We start from the raw sequence: 23,797 nt of genomic DNA, 5'->3' as shown, positions 1-23,797 counted from the left end.
AGGGATTTGGGACACTAACAGACATGACTTAAGGTCTTAGCAGACAAGAGGCCATAAAAATGAGAGAACTCCTTGGAAGAGGTCCATAACAACCTTGAGAATGTGGAGTGGGTCACATTAGACACTTCAGCATCATCAGTATCAAAAGCTTGCCTGTCTTCTGCTCTTGAATCCATTGTGGACTGCCAAGTACCCTGTGTAAGTGCACAGGCAGAGCAGTGAGACAATCTGGCTGACAAATTGCTTGCGTCACAGTGGCCCTGAACAAAGGCTTGATCCATGCAGTTGGGGCTGCTGTGCAGCAATGGCATCTCTGGAGCTTACCACAGAGATGACAAATGCTACTGCAATGGGCTAGATAAGGAGACTCTGTCGACAGGAGGACTGAAACATCTACTGGAAGGCTAGACCAAGGTGATGCCAGGGCACAAAATGGACAAGTGTCTGTTTGAAAGTGAGGAGAGACACATTGCACTGTTCTGTCTCCCAAGCCAAAACAGCCTCAAACTTCTTCTCTCTCTACAACCAAGTCCTACTACCAGATATAAGCAGTTTGCTGCAAACTCTCACAATGGGGAAAGACTACTTCAAGTTTTTTTTAGTGCTTAATCTTGTTTCATTCTGCCCCCCAAAACAATCCTGAGAACTAAACAAGCTGTTGCTGAACTGCTTGTAAGGATTTATTTTGAGTTTTGCAGCTTATTTCAGTACTCAGGTGCAAGCTCCTCTGTTTGTTTTGCTTGTTTGCAATGCAGTGATTTGTGCTGCTGGAAGCTGTATCCACTGCAGAGGCAGCACTTGGGAGTAGTTTGGAGGTGCTTTACTATTCTCTTTCTTCTTGGTTTTTTTGGAGGGATTTCTGGTGTTTTGCCTGAGACAGCCCACGCATATAGATAAAGTAAAATGACTACTTCAAAAGGCTCCCTGCTGTAGGTGTTCAGGATAGAGGTAAGTGGAGTTGGGGGCTTACAGAACAAATGCACCTACCTGACCCCACATCCCTTCACTGGGTTCAACTTTTAAGTTCCTCTTTGCTCAAGAGCAATGCACTTGCAAGAGCTCTCAGTTCTCACCAGCAACCTTTCTCCTCCAGAAGCACTTCAGCATTCCTCCCCCAGATGTCATGGGATTTCCATCATAGCTCACCAACAACAGTATTTTGCCTAGTGCAGCTCCCAGTCCTCAGCAAGAGGATCAGCGATAGCTCTTCTGCTCATCTCCTTTCCTGCGTCCTCTTCCCCTTCTCCAGCACTGGTGTTTATCCCTCTCATATTTTTTCAACACCCAAGCAAGCACTGGCATTCCTACAAGAATCCCGCTGTAAGGCTTCCAGTGACCCCTCCACCTGGAGGCTGGGGAAATCCAGAACATCTCACAGCCCAAGACGTAGCTGTAGTTTGAGCAGTAGCTGTATGCAGAGAGATATCTAGGAGCAAAGACATTTCTGTGTGCACAGGGGGTTAAAAACAGAGATGGGTTTATGCTTGCTGTGTCACTTGGCATAAAGGCTGTGTTGACAGCCATTGCTGTTGCCAGAAGAGAGGATTTCAGGATTGGCATTTGAAAGCTGTCTGTACCCACACAGGTAATGCAGTGCCCACACCAGCACTGCACCATTCGAATAAAGCTGTGGGAACACCTATGCTGCCTGCAGTAGCGCTTTAATGTGACCGAACAGTCTATACCCTACTATCAGTTACCGAGAGAGAAAAAAGCAGCAGCCTCCCAGATGACTCAAGTAGCCTGGGAAGAAGGGACAGACCTACTCAGCTCTGCATGTCATTTGCAAGACTGCAGCCTCAATAACACAATTCTTTAGATCTAAAATACTTATGCTGGAAACTAAGATAAAAGTTCCTTGTTCTGTACCATAGAGACTTGTATTTCACTGGGTTTACAGCAGTGGAAACTCATGGTGTCCACCAGTTTCTAGATGAGGCAAAACAGAGGAGCCCTGGGCAAGGCTTTGTCCTACCCCTCCAGGAGCATTGCTTCCCCTGCCCTGCTTCAGCTCCAAACATAACCACAAGCTTTCAAAACTAATTTGAGGCCCTGTAACATTTAGGCAGCAGAAATTAGAGCAAAAGGGTTTTGCTAACATTGGGAAGACCTGATAAAGCAGACAAGCTGTCCTAGGTAGTTAGAGGAGCTTCTTGCAGCAGCTGGAATAATCCTGCATAAAGGGACTCAGGGGTGATTTGGGGGAGAAACTGAAGAGGCATTTGCAGAAACACCTAGGAAGCTTTGAACACTGAGGAGGGCAAGCCTTATATATCTGGTCATGAGTCTCTCATAGCAGCTTTGCAGGGAATTGGTAAAGAGCAACAGATGCTCACTGCCAAAACCCATGACAAACCGATGGCAGGCCACTCCAGCTCCCTCTCCTCTCCCGCTCCTCCTGTCCATGGGGATGGCAGTGCAACAGGGAACAAGGTACACTGCACTGCTTGCACAACTCCCTTGCCCTCCATCTAATCACAGTGAATAAATTTGTCACTTTTGACACTAAGATTACCTATACATCAGGCATGGCAAACAAGGATATAATCTTTCATTCAAATGACAGCCAGCTTCTGCAAATGCTGGTGTCTGCAGGCAAGATTTTAAAACATGCATCCACATGTAGGGGGGGAAAAAAAACAACCCACCACACACACACAAAAAAAAACCAAAACCACACAGACACCCATCACACAACACCAGTTTCCTACTTCCAAGCACGCAATACTTAGATGCTTCAGAAAACCTGTCCTCATGGAGTTTGGTTACTGTTGGGGTAGGCATTTCTTCAATACCCCTCATTTTGTACCAGCCTCCTGCAGCAGTTACTGCATCCTCCCAGGAAGGTGGTTTATTTTTTTTAAATAAATATGTCCTCTTGGGGGGCACACAAAACAATCTTTGCTTTCTATTTGATAATTTAAAAATTACTGAAAACCAAGTTCCTCACCTAGAAATTAATTTGAAAAGCAGCACTTCATATCAACATGCAGCAGAACAGTACATACAGGTTGGGCTAGCAAGATTTAGGATTAAGTGCCTTCCTGACAAGACAATTGGTGGGACAAGAGGGGGAATGAGTAATTTATATCATCACAGATAGAACTACGGAAATAGTAAAATTTTCTATGACAATTTGTTTCACTTTGAAAAACAGGACTAGGAAAAACACAACAGCGAAGCCAAGATGAACAATGCCAAGTTGGTCCCACATCTGTATTTGCAGCAGCAGATATGTGCCTAGATTAAATTGTATTGAGCTTTTGGCTGGGGAGGGGGACATGGACCAAACCCACACAAACTACTGTTTAACTTCCAGGTTTGGATGACTCCTTGGTTCCCTTGGGACTGGAAACACAAGGGAGTCCCAGGACACCCAAAAAGGTTAACACAGGAGGCACAGATAGCTCAGGTCTAAATTAGAAACTTTGAGGATAGTTTCAAGATAAAGTACTAGATAAATAATAAATTTCAATAATTTTCTTCACTGGATTGGTGTATTACCAAGCAGCACAGAAGTGCTTTCTCCCTTTTTCTCCCTAGTATTCACTTAGAAAAAATGGGGGAAACAAGAAGCCCCAATTCATACAAGGACCAACTGCAGTCCTCAAGCATCCTCAGTATCATTTACTCCTTTTTTTCCCCCCCCATAAAGTCACAGGAATCAGAAAACATTCCTGAAGGCGTCTCAAGAGATCACCAAGTCCATGCTTTCCACACCAATGTTTCTGCGATAGTTTACAACTTGGTGCTATCTTAAAAACAGAATGAGTATATTCTCTTTTCTTTCAATAGGTCATTAATGAAAGGGTTGACTTTTACTAGACCCTCAATAGGTGCCAGGGGAAGCTCACTTAATCTGTTTGTCCAGTGTCAACAAATCACCATGCAGGTAAGCCCAAGTACTGTTTTCCAGCTGCTGCATAACAGCTTCATCCATTGCATCTTTCCATAGCTTGTCTTCCCTAATTCTTCAAGAGGTTAAAGAAATGAACACGAGAACAAACTCACACTGAGGGATAATGTTTCTGATAATTTATAATCCCAGTTTTGCTCCTAGTGAATTGGCCAATACTTAATATGCAACCTTATCTAAGCACCTCCACAACAGAGCTTCATAAAAACACTGAAAGATAACAATCGTAAAATTTAGAAAACATAAATTACAGACCTGTAACGGGAGGTTTAAGTCTCCAATTCACCTGGAAAGGAAGAGGAGCTATAAATTAGAAGAAATACAAGCTCCAGAAGAATACCTCTGTGCTAGATTTCTCTTTATATACGCAGAATAAATTTCCATTTTAGACAGAGGGAGATCTGTTTACTTATTTCCCTGAAAAATAGATGCCACAGAATAGACCTATGTAGAGCCTGATATATTATTTCTTTGCGTGCCTTGCTGGATGGCAAGAGGAATGTAATTAAAGTTAACTCCAAGGCCAAGATATAAAACACCAACACACTAGAAGTTACCCCACAGGCTTTTTGCTAGGAGCACAGGTAACCACTCTAGCAAGACATCTTGGCAAATACAAGGATCCAGATTCCTAGTGATAATTTAGCTGAGCCCTATTAAGGAACCCCTTCTCCATCTCCACCTGGACCTCTAAAGCCAAGGGCTACAAAGCCGTAACTCTACGGGTCATGTAGAAGTTAGTTGCCTTGAAAGGCAAATAGTTTTAAAGCAACTAAACAGTTTAAACTGCCAGTGTGTGGAAAGGAAAAGTCATTATTTTATAGTGATCAGAGGTGTCTGAGGTGCTTCAGAGAGCAGACAGAAAGGCACAATCCCTGTAGACCTTACAATCCAATTAACTTAATTAACCATGTTATTTCCCTAGTTCCTGGTAACTCCTTAAATCAATGAACTAAGACTTAATAGCAAAGTACATAACTAGGAGCTTTATTGATCATATCTGCACACAACACTGACTGAACTCCCAAAGTCACAACTTGGCATAAAACCTATAAAAGATACTTCAGTAGCAGACCTCAGGACAATAAAGTGGAAGTCCTGTGCAGGTACCAGAGATAGGAAAGAAGTGATCAAGAGGCAGGGACTGGAATTTTAATATAAATAGAGAAAATAAGCATGGTCTCAATGTTAATCTACATTACAAGCAGCAAAAGAGTCATTACAGTATTATTCAAATTTAAACATCAAAATTTTACGTTTGTTCATCACCTCTTATAAAGAAGGATCCCAGAGTATTTTTACAAATTAATAAGGAGGGCAGACCTCCAGTCACTCATTTCCACACACCTCCTGTGGCTACCTAAAGCCCAACAGAATTATGCAGCTCCTCAGCTCAGGCAGGGAGGAGCAAAGAGGGCAGATACAAGTTTGCCAAGGAGGAAAAACCGCAGGGAATTTGCCTGCAAGATAAATCAGCAGACATCCCCACACAAGGAGCTCTCCAATGGAAGAGGTGCTTTACACCAGCTCTGACCCCACTGTCCATCACTGCCACATCTCCTCAGCAAGGGCACAACACCCACAACCAGCAGGTCAACAGAAAGACCACAGCCACTCCTAAATACAGGGCACATGCCCCTAATTTTGTCTCCCAGCACAAAGCAGTGTCAGCCTCCCTTTCATTATTGTGCAAGGTCCTGCACCTGGGGAGGAAGAATGTAAAGCACCAGTATAGGTTAGGGGCGGACCTGCTGGGAAGTAGCTCTGAGGAGAAGGATCTGGGGGTCGTGGTAGACAGTAAATTATCCATGAGCCAGCAATGTGCCCTTGTTGCCAAAAAGGCCAATGGAATCCTGGGCTGCATAGGGAAGAGTGGGGCCAGTAGGTCGAAGGAGGTCATTCTCCCCCTCTACTCTGCACTGGTGAGGCCACAACTGGAATACTGTGTCCAGTTTTGGGCTCCCCAGTTCAAGAGGGACAGGGAACTGCTGGAGCAAGTCCAGCGAAGGGCAACTAAGATGATTAAGGGATTGGAGCATCTCCCTTATGAGGAAAGGCCGAGAGAGCTGGGACTCTTTAGCCTGGAGAAGAGAAGGCTGAGGGGAGACCTTATTATGGCATACAAGTATCTAAAGGGTGGGTTGAAGGAGGATGGAGCCTTGGAGTTGGAGGTCCCTTCCAACTCTGAAAACTCCGTGATTCCATGATTGCTGATGGCTCCTCAGTGCATCTTCTCAGCAGTGTAATCATGCACCCCTGTAATATGGCATTGCCATGGGCAGTAACTGGCCATAAGCTCTGTATTGAGTTTGCAAAGCCTCGGCACTAAGGCCCAGCAGGCTTGACCTGTCTGAGCTTTTCTTCACCTGCCCACATCTTTGTTTTATTTAATTCAGCTGTGGCAGCAATTTCTCTAATTGACCAGGTATCTATGGCTTTGATGTACATCTCTGTATGGTACAAGCATATAAAGGCATTCATAACAAGCAGTTATTCCATGAAGAATGAGATATTTATGACCGACACAATGACACAGTGCAGAGAAACAGTGCATTTGAGACACACGTATATAGAATATGGCAGAGGGGAAAAACAGCAGAGGATGGCAAGTGATGGGGCACAGACTTGACACTGGAGAACCCACAGCTATAAACAGCTTACCCATGATCAGTTAAAGAAATGCACACCTGGAGCCAGACTAAACTTCTCATAGGGATACTGAAGAGAACAAATAGCACCCAGCATACATAAACTGTAACATAACCTGGAGCTGCAGGCTGATAAGCAAAGGTGGGAGAGTGTCTTAGCAACTATAGTGACCCCAAGCAGATCCTAACCAGGGAAGGAGAAACCATCAATATGAACATCATAATCCCCTGTGGTGAGCAACATGCATGTATAACAGTTCTAACTGCATTATTATTCTTTCTTTTTCTGTAAGAGTTATAGCTGGACTAGCAAGGATTAGACTCTTACAATTTCAATTACACTCACAAGAAACTGTTAACTTTTTATACAGGATGTGTGCCGTTTCTTCACCCATAAACAAAAATGCGAGTGCAAAGCAGTCACACACAATGTAGAGCAATGGCAGGCACAAGGAGATCCCTTAATCCCCTTTCACCAGCTCCTGTCCAGGATGATCTATTACCAGCTCCTAACAACACTGAGGAGATTGTTGATTTTCAAATAGGTCAGTAACTCATCATTTTAACTCACTTCCCTCTGGTAAAAATCAATGAGCTCCTGAAATAGTATTATCCTGGATGATTGGTGTTTTAATGTCTCACTTACAGGGAAAGTAGACCTCAGAGGTCCCTTCCAATGCTGGGTCAGAGTCAGCCATGAAGATGGACTTGTTCTCTTGGTGGAAACCACCCACCTCCTGGGAAGAGGACACCTTTCCACAAAGCGGCTTTTGTGGATGTTGGGCAGATCTGTGTCTGTCTCCTCTTGCAATGAAATGGGAATACTGTACACTAGAAGAGAGCTGTACTGTCTAATAAACCTGTCCAGCCACAGCACAGTCCAACAAATCACCTCCATTCTCTTGCTTACCTGGCTGCATAAATGCATTTTCCTAGTCCCCCTACCCATATGCAAATTGTTATTCTCCACTCTACTTCAATTTCCTGTGCATGAAAAATAGAGGGCAATAGCTCCAAAAAATATCCCTTCAAAGAGTTCTGATGCTTTACTCACATAGCATTCCCCAAAACACCATCAGCACCACTCTCCTCTGACAGCACAGATCAAAGTATTGGTGTTGTATGATAGGGCCTATTTCACCTCCGATTTGTGAGCCTAACTCACTGTGTCAAAACTGTTTAAGGGTTTAATAGCTCGCCAGTGGCTAACCAACCCTGCTGGTTAGTGGCAGGCTGAGGACGTGACAGGTAGATGGGAAACAGGACTTGCATGCCGTCACATCGGCTCAGAGTGGTGGTTTGTCACAGGGAATCTGCTGGGCTCCAGCAGGAAGCTCTGAACAAGGAAAGCTGCGGATAGGGAAGAAGTAGGGTTTGCAGTGGGACACGGTGTCCAGAGATGAGTTTGCAAACCCGGACACCATCACAGCTCTATGGCAATTTCCTGGCTTTCCATTACTTGGTGTTGAGGTTCAACAGGTCAAGTGCTGGACTACCCTACTACACAGGGGCACAGCTAATAATGATACTGTATCTACTCAGGGGCCACAAAAATCCTCTAGAGCCAGTTCACCCTAGAGTTAGATTCACATAAAAAAAAAAACTGCACATGTTCATATGCAGAGGAAATTCCTCAACTGTTTTGGAACACTGCAGAAACAGCCAGCACCACCTGCCCCTGTAATGCAAGCACTGCTTTGTCAGTGGTTTTCCCTTACACTCCGCTGAAAAGATCCCCCACTTCTACGCAGGGGCTTCAACAGGATGCCCATCATGCCAAGACCTGAGTGCAAGGGATCTCCCTGCAGTGTAATTCAACACTCCCCTTCCTGCACACTGCTGAACAGCACCACCAGCATATAGCCAGCTGCACAAGAGCTGGATTTCTATAAGAAACTCACAGCTGTGGAGGGAGATAACAGGGAAACAAGCACCCTCGCTCCACACTCCTCCAGCTCCTGATCCTTGCTGCCACCTCCATGCTCTCCACCACCGCAGTGAAACCAAGCACCAATGTTGCAGCTTGCAATTAAACATCACGGCATGATTTTGTGAGAGAGAAAAGCAGCACAAAAATGGCACCCTGAGGGCTTTAAACTCACTGGCTAAGCCAGTGGCAAGGCAATGAAGGGTGGTCAGGAATCAGTGCCCCTGTGCCCTGCTGGCAAGCCCCTGGAGAGGAGCAGCTGCTTTGAGCAACAGTCAGGGAAGCAGATGGGTGGCAGAGGACAGCACCCCCCTGGCCTAAAGCCACGCTCCCTCTTAATTATTCAGAGGCAGAAACTGGATGGCATTCATTGCAGCATTGCCTGTCACTGAATTACTGCCGGGCAGTATGTGACCCTTGGCAAGGGGCAGCCCCAAAGTGCAGAGGTAGCACCAGCTGCCAGAGCAGCACAGGGTTCATCACAGAGCACGCCTGGCTCCACGGGCTGGAGGCATACGGCTGCTGCACAGCCCATTCCCAGGCGACAATACATTACAGCCAACAAGCCTCACCTTATAGCAAGCCCTAGAGAAATGGAGCATCACAGTCTAGTTTGCAAATTATTTTTTTTTTTTTTTGCTTTCTGATCCCCAGCCCACTTACTAACAAGCCTCTGTGTAAGCACAGTGACAGTGAAGAAATTATATTAAAGTAGGACAGGATATGCCAAAAAGCCAATTACAATGGCTATTTCAAAAAAAACAACCCAGGAGCCATCCCTATACACGGCCAAACACCCTTGGCAGGTGGGGGGGAGGAAAAGCAGAATAAATACAATTAAACAAGCAAGACAGACAGCCCAGCTTTGTGTTACATTTGAAATGCAGTCTCTAGAGGCTGAGGAAGCAGCATGATTGACTAGGGTGAATTTTGAAATTCCTCAAAGGCAAGTTGCCTAGATATGCAGCCAGACCCAGGCTGACAGAAGTGCTGCTAACAGCACCTAATTTGCTAGAGGATTATCACTTGATGTAACGGATAGAAACTAGATTAGATAGCTGGTAAACTCACAACACAGATCATTACTATAGAAGGAAATTTTTACCCACTTAAACAGAACTTTTTGTTCTGCCCAGCTGCATGCTGCAATAAATTTGCAACCCTGTGCCCAAAAAACATTTTCTACCACATTTTGGTCATCTTTCCAAATATTTGGCACAGTTGGCATAATTTCGAGTAGGAAGATGTTAAGCAGAGAAGGAGAACCATGAAAGTGCTTGATAACTGCACTTTCATGTCTGTTTTGATCCGAGCATCAAAACCTTTTAAAGTGTAGTCATTACCCATGTTCTGCAGGTGTGAAGACTGAGGCATGCAGAGGTTTGCAGACTGGTTTTCCGAGTGGCACAGAACTCCTCGGTCCTATTAGCTTCAACTGACAAAGAAAGTTCCCCACCACTCTGTGAAACTAAACGATATTTTTATTTCATTCAAAGCCCTACACTCAGTCAGGAACAGAGCTAGGCACAGGACCAAAAGGCCTGTGGCTGAATCCCCAATCTAACTGACTGATTAATAAGTGCCAGCCACACTGGAATTGCTGTAGTTACCTCTGCACGACAACCTGACCTGTTAGGAAACACAGCAGCTATTTAATGCAACGAGGTGCTACTGCACAAGGTGTTTGGATGGGACGTAAAGAAGGACACAAAGCCCACAGAAACATGCTGCAGTAGCAAAATATGACCAGTAAACTGCAGCATGCTCCCAGCATCAACATCAGTCATGGCTTAACCCCAGCCAGCAGCTAGGACATGCAGCCACTTGCTCACTCACCCCAGTTTTGATGGAGGAGAGAATCAGAAAAGGAGAAATGAGGAAAAACAAAAACACACCAAACCTGAGTTGAGATAAAGACAGTTTAATAGGTAGAGCAAAAGCAGTGCATGCAGGCAAAGCAAAACAAGAAATTAATTCACTGCTTCCCATCAGCAGGCAGGTGTTCAGCCATCTCCAGGAAAGCAGGGCTCCATCACACCTAACAGTTACTTGGGAAGATAGACACCATCACTCCAAACATCTCCACTTCCTTCTTCCCCCAGCTTTATATACTGAGCGTGACATCACATGGTATGTAATAGCCCTTTGGTCAGTTGAGGTCAGCTGGCCCAGCTGTATTCCTGCCCCCCCCCCCAACTTCTTGTGCACCCCAGCCTACTTGCTGGCAGGGCAATATGAAGAACAGAAAAGGCCTTCCTAGCAACAACTAAAAACACCAGTGCACTATCAAAAGTATTTCTCATCTCAAATCCAAAAACATAGCACTATACCAGCTGCTAGTTTAAAAAAAAAAAAAAAGTAACTGAATCCCAACTGAAACCACGACATCTCATCTAAACACATGCTATGAGATTTGTGGCATGCCTGAACTTTACTTTTGCTTGAAACAACCTATAGGCAACACACCATCCTCCAGCCCCATGTGAGGACAGAGCCCAAACGTGCCATCTTCAGCTACCTTCCAACCCACCAAGAAGGGCCTCCACAACTTGTCGCTTCTGCGCTAAAGATCAATTTAAGCCAGTTAGCCAAAAGCTGTTTGCAAATTTTATTAAAAAAAAAAAAAAGGCAGGAACACCAAGTTATTTCTCTTTCATCCTCATTCACTCTCCAACAACTTGTATTGATTTCTGCACTGCAGATTTAAAGTGACTCTCATCTTTCATCTCCTCCAGTGCTGCTAACAGCTCTGCCTCTGGTCATTCGCCCACTTTTCCTGAGCGTGAGCTTTAATGTTTGTTCCTCCACTCCCCATTCTCTCTTATTGGTCTAGAAAGACTTCCTTATTTAACATTAAAAAAAAATTGGCAGTTTAAAGGGCCTCAGCTACTGACAGGAATAAGGAGGCAAATAAAAGCACTGACAGTATCCACAAGACCACATCATCTCTGGATACCAAGGTATGGAAGAGGAGAGGAGCTACGATTATGTCCAGCTCCTACGTATGAGGTGTGCAGGTCAACCACATACCAGCTCTGAGCAGCCATGTCCTTCACCAAGCACACAAGAGTTACTCTTTCTCCTGGGCCCTGGAGGGATGCATCCTGCAGGAACAAGACCTCACACCATGCTAGCCACAAGAGGTTTTTCCTAAGTCACCAAAGACTGCCAGCCAAAGGGACCATGTATATCCCCAGCTTGAAGGGGAAAACCAGGGATGTAAGAGGTAAAAGAGAAGATGCTCCCAAGGGGGAGGAAGACTAAGAGGCAGCACCACAGCGCTGCTCCCTGCCTCACACAGATCTACCAGCCCTCCCATCACAAAAGAGAGGTTCACGAGGTGGTTTGGTTTTGGTTTCTTTTTATGGACATGACTGCACATACAATAAGGAGATTGACTGCCTCCTATTCCAAGATGAAAGTAAGCAAAAGAACATTTAATTTAGAAATAAAACATTCATTCCCAATAGTGCCCTCTGTTCAGGATTAACACATAGCCCCAAGACAAGCTGCTCTAAGTATTTACTAACTCACCCTTCCAGCTCTTTGCTAAGTTTATCCTACTGTGACAGCCCCAGGGAATTTTCCCAGATTCCTCGTAGTCAAAAGCAATGGATCTGGGCAAGATGGTTTTAATGAGGGAGGCCCCACTCCTGGGGACATCATCATTTCCTGGAACACACATAGAAAAGACTGAACCCGCATCAGGAAAGCACATTGGTACCAAGCAAGAAAAGAGCAACTTAGCATCACTAATTTCAGTAAAACTGTCACATTGCCTGACAGTTTGTCTTATTCTCTTATTTTTCTCCTTGTTTCTTTGCATCTTATTGTTGCTAAAGCTTCAAGGCCTCTGCTGCAAGGGCAAATGAAGATCCCCCCCCCATCACTCCACGAGTCTACACATTGCTTCTACAGTGACTGATTTTGTCAAACTGGGACCAAAGGTAAGACAGGGTCCCTCTGTGCTCAAGCACTGTAGGATCACCTAAACCTTGCCCTGAGAACAGGGAGGAAAATTATTATTTTTTTTTAATGGAAGACAGGAGAAAAAAATCCAGAGGCCAATCTCAGCTCCATCCCACAGGACTCAAGTGAGATCTCAGGCTTGATGTAATCTTTGCCTCTAGTAGCAGCTACCCTCTTGGGTTGTACAAGGCAATACTCAAATGTGAGCCAGAACCTTTATTTCTCTGCACAGATGAATGAAGCGTCACCAAGATGACTAACAGCATCACATGCCACCTTTTCTTGTACAATACCTATAATCCAAATAAAGACTCAGAATAGCCTCTGACTCTGGCAACAAAGCAGAAGCCGAGGTTAATAGAACTGCTAAAATGAACACTCTGTAATGCCTTGTTCACAGTGGAAATAAAGTTGTTAAGCAAAAAAGTGTGTTACTTCTAGACAACTTGAAGAGTGTAGAATTGAATTTATTTTGCAGCCTCAGCAAGAGGTTTCTACTCATCAAGACGCAGCAGTTTAGATGGCAGGGTCACTGCCACCTCTACTTAAATACACAGAAAAGATATGGATCTAACCACATCTTAATGCACAGCATTTCCTCCATCTCAAACAGCACACCCCTTCGCCTTAAATGCAGAGTGGTGTTGATGCAAAATACCTGAAGCTGTCAGGGGAAAATATGTTTGATTGAACTATTTTCCCAGTGGATAACAGCTCTCCCAATGCTATCAGTGGAATCAGCAAATTTTGCTGGAGCCAGAAAACAGTTCTGGCTCAAAACCGAAAGGCAGTAATTACTAGATGCCAAGTTCATCTAACATTAATGAGGGGGAAGTCAGTAACAGGGAAATCACCATAATTGTAGAATTTATTTGTTTTAGTTATCTTATTTGAATTCCTTCATCTTCCAAAGACAAAGAGAGGAAGGAAAAATGGAAGAAAAAAAAGATAATTCATTCTCTTGAAAAAACAGAAGGGCTAAAAAAAAAAAAAAAAAAAAAAAAAAAAGAAAACCACCAACAATCTTACTTTAATTTTAAGCGGAAAGCTTCATTACTTTTCCTTTCAATGGAAGGAGTCCATGGGAAGATCAGGTATAACCGGACATAATGTAGACCCTTCCAAGAGGAGATGTTTTATCCCAGTGTGTGGTTCACTCAGGCCAAGCACTGCAGAAGAGAAACTACCATTTCCAGAGATCATCAGCATGGGATTTATTTTCCAGATCAAACACTGCCCATGCTCCAATTCCAGTTACACCAGTGTCAATCCACAGTAGCTATACTAGTTTCAGAAACACAAATAGACATTAAAACACTGTAACTGCATTTGGGCTAAGACAAGCGTGCAAAAGCAGCACCCATAGACAAGGGGTCATCACCAGCATTCACTGGAGCAGGAGATATGTGGCTACTCTGGGAAAAGAAACCATTGCAGAAAAAACACAACAAGTTTTTGACTTGTTCTAGACATTACGCAAGTCTTTCAGGTGTAGATCATTGCTCTGAGCTTCAAGATCTAGGACTGGCTTTTAAAAGAGATTGCTCCATTTACATGATGCAGAGCTCCAAAAATGACCAATTCACTGTCTTGGTGCTCATCTACAAAGGAATAATTTCAGACCTATACCCTGATAGTTATTCTACTGTAGTTACACCCCTGTAAACTCACTTCTGTTCAAAATAAGTTATTTTATTCTATTATAATGGAAGTCAAGTAATTAAAAAAAAAAAAGTAATTTTTACTTGAACACAGGACACCCATAGGAGGTTCTACACAGTTTTAACCACAGAAAGAGATGATCTGGCAAGGAGTACATCCCTGGTGGAGAGGACTCCTTTGTCTATCCACCCAGCGAGGGTCTGGCTGTGGGTATAACTAAGCAGCTCCCCTGCACATGTGTCTAATTAGAAGATCCAAACAGTAAACAAAAGGCAGAGCAAATCATCTGCCTCTTAGACTTCCCACGCACCTTGGTTTAACCTGAGCAATCTTCATCTCAGTGCAACCCACAGCATCAGAGGACCTCTGGATCAATAGCTGCAATCACAGCTCAGGACTGGAGCAGTTTCAAGTATCATGTCCACTTCCTGGGAATTGCCCATGCACTTTTCCACTATGCTTGGCATGAGCCCATGGCAACACCAACAGGTCTGGAGAACAAGAGGCATGGCCTGAATCCAGACAGATCTGGCAATTCTTCTCACTCTGAAATTCTCCTGGCTCCCACAATTTGTGGTTTCCATCAAGGTCTTCAGATTCTTTAAATATTCCCCCCACACTTCCCAGCCTTGGCACTTTTAAAGGCAGAGCATGCCAAACCACTGCAGCTGATGCATTTACTTAGCACTGAGCATCATCACTCAATATTGCTAATAAATAAACTCCTTTGCAGGAAGCCCTACAGAGTGTAACAGCTTAAGCAAGAGAGAGCAGAACTGCACAATGTCTGTATAGTTTCACACGGTCAAATTCTGTGAACACAGGAGCACATTCAGGTTGTAAAAATCTGGCAGACCACTTCAAAAAGCAAAACAATGATCAATCTCTGTCTTCAATCAAATTCCAACACGGGTTTAGGGTCATTCTGTAAAACCCTTGTGGCTTCATCCCTAAGTTGTGCAGGACTTCAGCAATCGTAAAATTTAGCTCTGATTGAGAAGTACAGGATCAAAAGCAGCAGCTCAAACTCAGTGCAGCATGACAATGTGACAGCCAGCGAGGAGGGGAGCAGGCAAACACAGCGCTCGGGTGCAGCTATTACTCCCTCACTTGATGGGTGCCAAATCCACATCAACATATTAATGAACGAAAAGGGCCCCATCAAAGTCTAGCAGGATTTGCTCTGCCTGCCCCATCAGTTTGACGAATGAACATTATCCCTTAAGCATTACCACCGCAGCCTTCAAGCAATCCTAATTCCCCACCACACTTCACTGGAGGGTCAGAACCTCTATTTTTACATTTTGTTTAAAAGCAGTGGCCTGTATAATGAGCATTACCAACAAACAGCAGCCCATAAATTCCTGAGCACTGCATGTGCAAGTCCTCATCTCTGACAAAGCTTGGATGCACAGTAAAGTAAGAATATCACATGCAGGAATATATTAATACACTGCATTCAGCAGACAGACGTAACCACAGAGCAGTTCAATTGCACACTATTTAAGCGACAGCTATCCAGTTGAATTTCTTTACCGAAAGCAAATGCCAGTACAATAGATCATGTTATTGTAGGTTTGGACAAAAGGGCTCTGTAAGGCAACGTATTAAAACTGAACAGGCTCAACCTGACACTGAAGGATGGTTCCAAGGTGACTTGATAAATACAAAAACCTCCTTTCTGAATGACTGACTTATTTCTGATGCGGCAAGCACAAGAGCAAACACTTAATTTTAAGCAGCAGAATAGTTCAACAGATTTTAAGTTATGCACACCGCACAGTTTGCAAAATCAAAATGTTTATGGGTAAGTGAACAACAGAATTCACTTTTTTTTTTTACAGTTACTCTATTTTAGTTATTCTACACATCACATGTGCGTATCACAAAACATGGAACTCGATGAAAGATTTTTCTAATTTTCTGCTAATCATGCAAAACCAGCAAACTTCCATCTTATTGGGATGTTTCTCCTTGATGTGTATGATTAAGTAAAGAAGAAACCCATTTCCGGTCATAATCATAGTTACACAGCTATGGAGCAAAACATCCCAGCACAATGTTCTGAGGACAGAATAAAAAGCTGATGTTTATAGCCCAGCTGTTATAACCCCCCTCGAGACAGATTGCTGTGAAATTTTCACCTTCCCATTATAAAAATTTAAATAGCTATGCCAAAACCACCACCCCCAAATTTTTCCCAGGGTCCCACTCTTGCCAAATTGCACCTGCAGCAAGATAAAGCAGGTGAGAAAGGGAGATCTTGCAACAGGTTTTTACTTTGTTGCCCTCATCCTGCAAATCAACCTGCACCACAAAGGATTTCCCTTTCCTTACACACCACGGGACACCTCTGCCCATGGCTGCACAGCAGCAAAATGCCCCTATATGCTCCTACAGCTGTTTCCAAGGTAACCAGCATGGAGCTGTATACAAGGGAAGGAAGCAAACAGCAGCAACGCAATCCTGCAATATTGTGACTTTTTGGAGCAGATCCGAGTTGCCCCTTTTTGCCCTTCCCATCCTTTCCCATTGCCCCATGATTCACACAAGGGGTGGGTAACTTGTTTCACATTCTATAATCCCATTACATCAGTCTTTCTTAAGGTTTGGGCTTGGGGTTTTTTTTTGGCTTTTTTTAAGGCATCATATTGGAGTTTTAAGGTGAGAGTCAAATTTTCTGGTTTTACTGAAGGAAAACCATATGGGGGAGGAAGGGGAATTACATCAACAACCTAAATTTACACTCAGACCCTGTATTCCCTCCCAGCAGAAGCAGAAAAATGTCCCAGGTTTAGCAAAGAGTGTCTGATCACTACTGCGACCCATGTTATACAAGTCATATGCATCTAGATAACACTTACTTTCATCAGTTAAGATAAAAGCATCCCTACTGCTCTGTTTGCAGATACAGTTTATCCTTTCTAGGCATCCGGTTTCCACATCCACTCAGATATGCCAAAATCCTCAGAGACTTTCCCACCTGCCCACATAAATTCATGCTCCCAAAGTAGAAATTAGCCTTTGCTTCTTTTGCTTCTGAAAGCAACAAAGATACAGTCCAAATCCTGCAGTCCTCCCCCAAAGGACAGCAGCATGAGAGGCGGAAAATCAGGATGGGAAAGGTTCTGGCATGGCCAACTCGTTCTCTCTACTGCCCTGAGAGACGACCAGCTATCAGAGATGTAAATCAGCATCAGATCTTGCTGCACAGCTCTGTACACACAGCAATGGACAGAACTGCCAGGCTGTATGCTCTAATGTCTGCTCCCAGGTCCAAGACAACCCTGCAGTTACACAGCGAGATGCAAATCAACCCCCTGACTTGGGAGTAACAGGGCTGTTATCAATACAGGCTGGAGGTAACACATTTTCTACCAAGAATTTCCAAGTCATTAACATCATTTATTGTTTTTGTGCATGAAACAGAATAAGGAGTGGCACATCCCATGTATAAACCTCCTGTGTTGGGGAACAACACTACATTACAGAATGGAGCATTTCTCCACACTGGTCAGAAGTCACCCCCATCCCCCAAGGGATAGAAATTTTAAGGTAAAACATGCATAAGGAAAATCATTGTGGATGATGTTTGGATATGGCAATCATACTTCAGCACAGTTCATGTAGATCTTGTATTCCTGTATGTGACTTACCATGGCTGACCTTTTGAATACTGACTGTGATTAATGAAGCTTCCAACCCAGCACTGAATGGCTGCAAATTGCAAGAGATGCTCATCACATTAATATTCAGTAACCAAAATATACCACTCTTCTAATCACAAGTGTACTCCTGCTGAATGCCAGGACATTTCCTCTTGAAACTTGAGTACTGCAGTCCTCAAGAAGTTAACACGCTGATGGACCAGAGCGCACGTCTGGGGGAGAAGCTCCCCAGCTTAGATATCCAAAACAAAACTACCACATCTGCATAGCCATGGAGATGCCAACAAGGCAGGCATAACTTGTTTTGAATAAGGAAAAACAGAAGTCAGCATTTATTTATAGACTTATTGGAGGTTGGTTAGCAAAACTGAAATCTGAACTGAAACCTGCAGAGGTTTCCTAGCAGTATTATACACAATGTGATGCGAAACCTTCTCTAGCATTCAGTTAAACCCCATACCATACCTGTTAACACTGCAGTGCTACAAAAACATTACTAACATTACCTTCTCTGCTACCACTACAGTTACATACTGTAATATGACCATCAAACTGGTTGCCTTGGGGAAAGAAGTTGCCTACAAACTCAGCACATTCTTTGGCAGTCATATACCTCCTCCTCTACACAGCATATCAGCTTGAGCCTGCAAGATTTATTCCTCCAGATAAACCATTCTGCAATTAACTAAATGGTAACTTCCAAAGGCCAAATACTCTTGAACCACACATGAAAATAAATGTAGTGTCACTAGGGAAAATGCCCAACATACTTGAATGGATGCACACCAGTCACAGACTTGCTGCAGTGCTGGGAGTGTAGATGAGGAGGAAAGGTATTACATAGACCCCAGAGACAAGAGCCAGTGCATACATATGAAGTCACAGAGAAAGTAACCTGGTAAACATGCTAACCCAGTACAGCTGTACATCAAGAGTTTGCTGCTGTAAATATTTTATAAGGCCCCTAAAGCTGTCCCTGGTCCAACGGTGCAAGAGCATCCCTGTCAGCTGCAGCAGGGCAGCGTTACAGAACACTGCACCATAACAGGGCTGAATTCACACCGACAGGTCTCAGCATGTCAAACGGGATTGATTTACTCCTCTACAGGTTAAGATTTTTAACAGCTCTATCTTGGAATCTCTGAGCAGAAGCCGTGGTCCCAAAGGGGTCAAACACCAGAAATCAGTAGTGTTGTCCCAAAGCAGTGGGAGCAAGGAAGCAGCATCAGAAAGACTCAGCAGCTTAACAACTCTGTCCTGACACCTTACAGGGCATCTAACAGCACAGGTTCTCTCCATGCTTATTAACCCACAAAACCACAGAATTCCACGATTTTTGCATTACTCACACCAAACGATGCAACAGTGCCGCCTCAGGTATTTGGTAAGTCTGCTTACCAGTGCACGATCTAGATAGGCAGATGGGGAAGGGATGTAAGAGAAAAACCTGCCCTCAACCACTCACATCAAAGCAGGTGACAATAATAAGACACACATTCCTGCTTGCTTCTGCCCATCCTAGATCAGGTCCTCCACCTGAGTCTTACGAGAGCACCCGAGACCCGCGCTTCATTTCTGAGACGTAAACTTTCCCCATCACTCTCACCCCATTCATCTATAAACCCAGGAGCCGGAGTGCAAGGTTTAAACCTCCCCTACACTGTGCCACCTTGTGGATGTCTTCTCCCGACTTTTATGAGCTGCAGGTCCAGCATTTATTTAACACCACACTCTTGAACATGTAAACAAAATAATTCACAGTCACTGCGAGCAACAGTAAGCAGAACAACAGGAAGCAGATTACCGCGACACATCCCCTGTGCAATTCGCAAACCCTTAGAGCTGGGCACTAGGAAGAATTACCGTTGAAAAAGGCAGCACCAGTATCTTTAGAAAGTTAGAGCTCAGATGCTGCAAGCCCCTCTAAATATCCAGAGGGGACCGTGCAACCACCTCTCACTCGGGCTTGCCTCCACCACTTAAAGAAGGAGAAAAAAAAAAAAAAAAAAAAAAAAAGCGGAGACCGAGGAACCCCGGCGATAGAAGGACAGATTTGCTGCAGCAAAGTTTACCAACACGAAGAGCATCCCCCCCTCCAGCCCCTTTATTCGCGGAGCTCCAGGCCAGCAGAGGATTGCCCCCCTCCCAATGACACACACACACACACACCCCACCCCACCACCACCACCACCTCCTCCGCACCCACACAAAAGAAGGCGAGGCGGAGGCTAAACCCGAGCATCTCTCCCCCCCGGCCGCGCTCACCGTCCTCTTGCATCCGCTGCAGGCACAGGGCGAGGCTCTTCCTCCAGCCCGGCATCGCGGCGAGGGCAGCACTGCCTGCCGCCCGCCGGGGCAGCGGCACCGGCTCTAAGGGCCCGAGGGGGCCGGCGGGAGCGGCGCTGCCAAGCGCGGCCGGGCTCCCCGGCGCTTTATTGCCGGGCTGTGCATGCGGTGGCGGCGGGGCCGGGCGGGGGAGCGGCGCTGCCCGCCCCCGCCTGCGCATAGCCCCGTGGGGCGCCCGCCTGCCCTGCCGCCGCCGGTGGCGAGAGTCAGCCCAAACCGGGGGCGGGGGGGGTGCAGAGAAAAATTATATACGTGCCTATATATATCTCATATATTTTCCCCTGGTGGGGTCTGCTTAGATAGCACGGGCCCCCGCCTGCTGTCAGGCACCGGGGGCTGACCCATCCCGGCGTTTCCGCGGGTCCCAAATCGCCAGCTGATGAACAAATACGCACGCAGGAAAGGTATGGAAAACGCGCTATTCGTATTCTACATTCCCTTTACAGCTTTAACCTGGCGCCTCTTCCCTTTAACGAGCAGCAGCTGTCTCCCAGTCCTAACACAGGTGTGCTCACTGAGGCGTGCATTTATTCTCAAGTTGGGTTCTCAGTAAATAAAGTTGCACACCACTCAGACTGATCTATTTCATCTTTTTCACAGCCCCTCGCAAGCCGTTGAAGTGCAGGGAGGACCAAAAAGCATCTTTGTCATTTCTTAATATTCCAGAGGTTTCAGTGCTTTTACATAGACACAAAGGAGATGTTTATTGCATATGCCAGGGCATTCATGTTTTTAATTTCCTGGGGGCAACATATCTCTGCAATGATGAGCAGGTTTTTTTGTTCTTCATTAGGCCTTTTATTAGCTGGCTGGTAGGTCTCACTCCACATCCCTGCCTCCCTTTGTGAGAGTGATAATATTATGTGCAACGTCTGCTATAATCTAAAATATTATGGACCAAACTCTCCTTGGGATAGCACAAGATAATTCCAGTTTCAGAAGGACAGTATCTGACACCACCTGGACTGGACAGGGCAGCTGCAATGCCAAAGGAATGCATCCATCTAGATACACCTATATGGACATCAGCTTAATTTTCAGACCAACTTTTCTGTGCCCACACAAATGAAAAGCAGTTGCTAAGGGACAGCAGCCTCACCCTCCGTGCTCTGCCCGCAGCTCACGTCTGAGCTGCATTTGCCATTTCGGGTGCTGGCAGCCAGGTTTACAGGGCAGCCAAGTGTGACATGGCATACGCCAAGCTGGGCAGCGGAACTCTGGAAACCTCTCCGCTGCCTGGTGAAAACTGAAGTGGCTCAACCCAAAGGCACTTTGGAGAGAGCCTGCTTGAAACAACCTCCTGCAGCCTTGTGCACGTCCAGGGAGAAAAACATTTTCTGCAGAAAGGGGTTGAAAGCAGAAACCTACCAAAGTCCTTTACTTTGGGGGAGTCTGAAGGGATGAGGATCCTAACTGAGGTACTTAATTTAAATACCTATGGTTGAATTAGCTAAATATTTTTTTATTCCCCACTCACAGGTGCTTGAAGAGCAATGTGGGTGCTGGGCTGGAGAGGATCTGTTTGAAGTTACTATCAGTAGTGTGTTTTCCCAGTGAGTTTGGCTGGGATAATCATAAACCCACAAGAATAGCCGCCTTCATTTAAGCCTAAGCATTTGCAACAACTGCAGAGGGCAGAGAGCGCATGTGATGAGAACTGCATAAGTGGTTCCTATCACAGCAGAGCAGCACCATACAGGCGGACTCCCTTCCATATTTCTAAGCAGAGTGTTACCCATCAGTTTAAAGGACAGTGATTGGAGTGATGGTACCTGAAGACTTACTCAAGCCAGCTGGAGCAACCACTTCTAAGAGAGGTTTCCTGAGAACTGTCAGTGCTGTACTCAGACCCTGTGATCCCCCATGAGCAGCACAGAAACAAGAAGTCACTTGCACAGAAAAATTCACAGAAACAAAAAGGTATTTTTCCCACTTTTGCCATCAGAGTAGAAACATAAGTAGGGATTGACTTCCCACCCGGCTACAGCTTCTTGAAGAGCTCCTTTCTTTACATTAAATATGGCATATTTCCACAGCTTGCTCCTCAGGTGAAAAGGTGAAAATTTCATTGCAAATGTACCTGGTACCTTTGGGACTCACAACAAATCACAGTTCCATAGCTGGACTAGATCAGGACACATCATGCTAACTTGCAGGAAGTTTGTGATATGCACCAAGTATTCTAGCTGACAGCAAAACTCAGAAGCTTTTTAGAAAAGGACTAATCTGAAGCCAGTATACATCCTGGTGGAAGGAGACAATGCTTGTTCAACAGTTAAAACCCAGCACACAGAGAGAAGTGCTGTTGAGTTATATGACTGACTCAACCACCCACATAGGCAAATCACCTGACCTTTCTGTGCCTTAGTTTCCTCAGCTGTAATTTATAATTGCTTGATGATATCCAGATTCTGGGTATTAGAAAAGGATTCCCAGAAAAGTGATCATTATTGATCTAAAATTGCTCTCAGGAAAAGTAATGAGAGTCTGAGAAAAACATGACACAGGAAAGGCATTTTAAAAGTAAAGCCAAATCTACACTTTTTGTACCTAAAAGGTCATCTGGTTTTGCCATTTACACTTGCTGATGTCATAAAAGACTCTCTCCTTTAAATCTCTTTAGACCATCATGACTACAACAGTACTACTTTTAAAGGACATTCATGCCACAGAAATAATTAAACATGAAAATAGCAAGAACATTATTACCTGAAAATGTAGCTTAGGGCTTTTAACAATTGAATTTGACACATACATTATTGTAGAAAGAGCCAAAACTACTGTGGTGAGATTTTCTCAAGCACTGCATGTTAGCCTAACTTCAGTACTCAAATGGGAAACTGTGTTAGAGAAAACAAAACATAACTAAAAATACTGGTCATGAATTCATAAAAAGAATCAATAAGACAGATGCAATGGTGTATCTTTGGAGAGGAGTCATGGAGGGATATTTCATGCAGCAGAACATCCATAAAAATCCTCAGAAGTGAATATCCATGTCCCTGAGCAATGTCTCATCTGTCTGTATGACTGAAATGTCCAGCTGTAGGATTTTAGGCCCCACAGCAACATGGATGCTGCCATAACCTCAGAAAGTGCTGCAGTCCTCCCACCCAGCTGCACCATCCTGCAGAAATGGTTGTCAAACTAAATTTGTGAGGCAGAGATTCCCCTTTATCCACATGCCCTGGGACAGGGCAATCCATTTTGATCAACTGGTGACTTAACCGTGCCCTGTGCATTGACTGTTTCACCGGCTGGTGGTCCTTGCCCCACTGAGGAATACACACAGAGTACAGCATGACTGAAGTCCCAGCTGCTTGTAACTTGGGCAAAAGGTGAGATCTCCACCCTGCAGTGCCTGCAGCCTGAACAGGCAATGTGGCTCAGAACAAAAAGCAAGTTTTCCTTGCATGTGTATTGGGCTGTCTCTCTAGGGATGGAGGCATGACAGTAGGTCTTGAGTTACAGGTTTGCTCTTAACAGGTTTGTAGGGAACAGAGTCTCTATAACCCTAGGTAGCTTCAAGCTCTTGCACCTCCCTCCCAGCAGCTTTCTTTGGCATATGGCAGGAGGGAGTTGGGTCCACTGTGCTTTAAATACTACTGTATTTAAATACAGCTGTGAGAAGAAAAGATAAAAGATAAAAGCACCAAATTTT

The 23,797-nt window shown here is 44.7% G+C and overlaps 1 protein-coding gene across 1 annotated transcript in view; it reads right to left on the bottom strand.

The window, feature by feature from the left end:
* Window positions 1-20,110, bottom strand: part of GRIP2 (glutamate receptor interacting protein 2) — a gene marked incomplete at its 5' end in the record, with an annotated part of 353,896 nt that extends 333,786 nt beyond the window's left edge. Inside the window, one exon of the mRNA XM_082487750.1 lies at window positions 20,056-20,110. Coding sequence (XP_082343876.1) covers window positions 20,056-20,110 — 55 coding nt within the window. The remainder of the gene's footprint in view (window positions 1-20,055) is intronic.
* Window positions 20,111-23,797: the final 3,687 nt, after the last annotated feature.

Source organism: Vanellus vanellus, assembly GCF_965231255.1.
Source record: "Vanellus vanellus genome assembly, chromosome: 9".
NCBI lineage: Eukaryota > Metazoa > Chordata > Aves > Charadriiformes > Charadriidae > Vanellus > Vanellus vanellus.
Note: the sequence above shows the minus strand (reverse complement) of the source record. Positions and strands in the feature narration are given on the sequence as shown.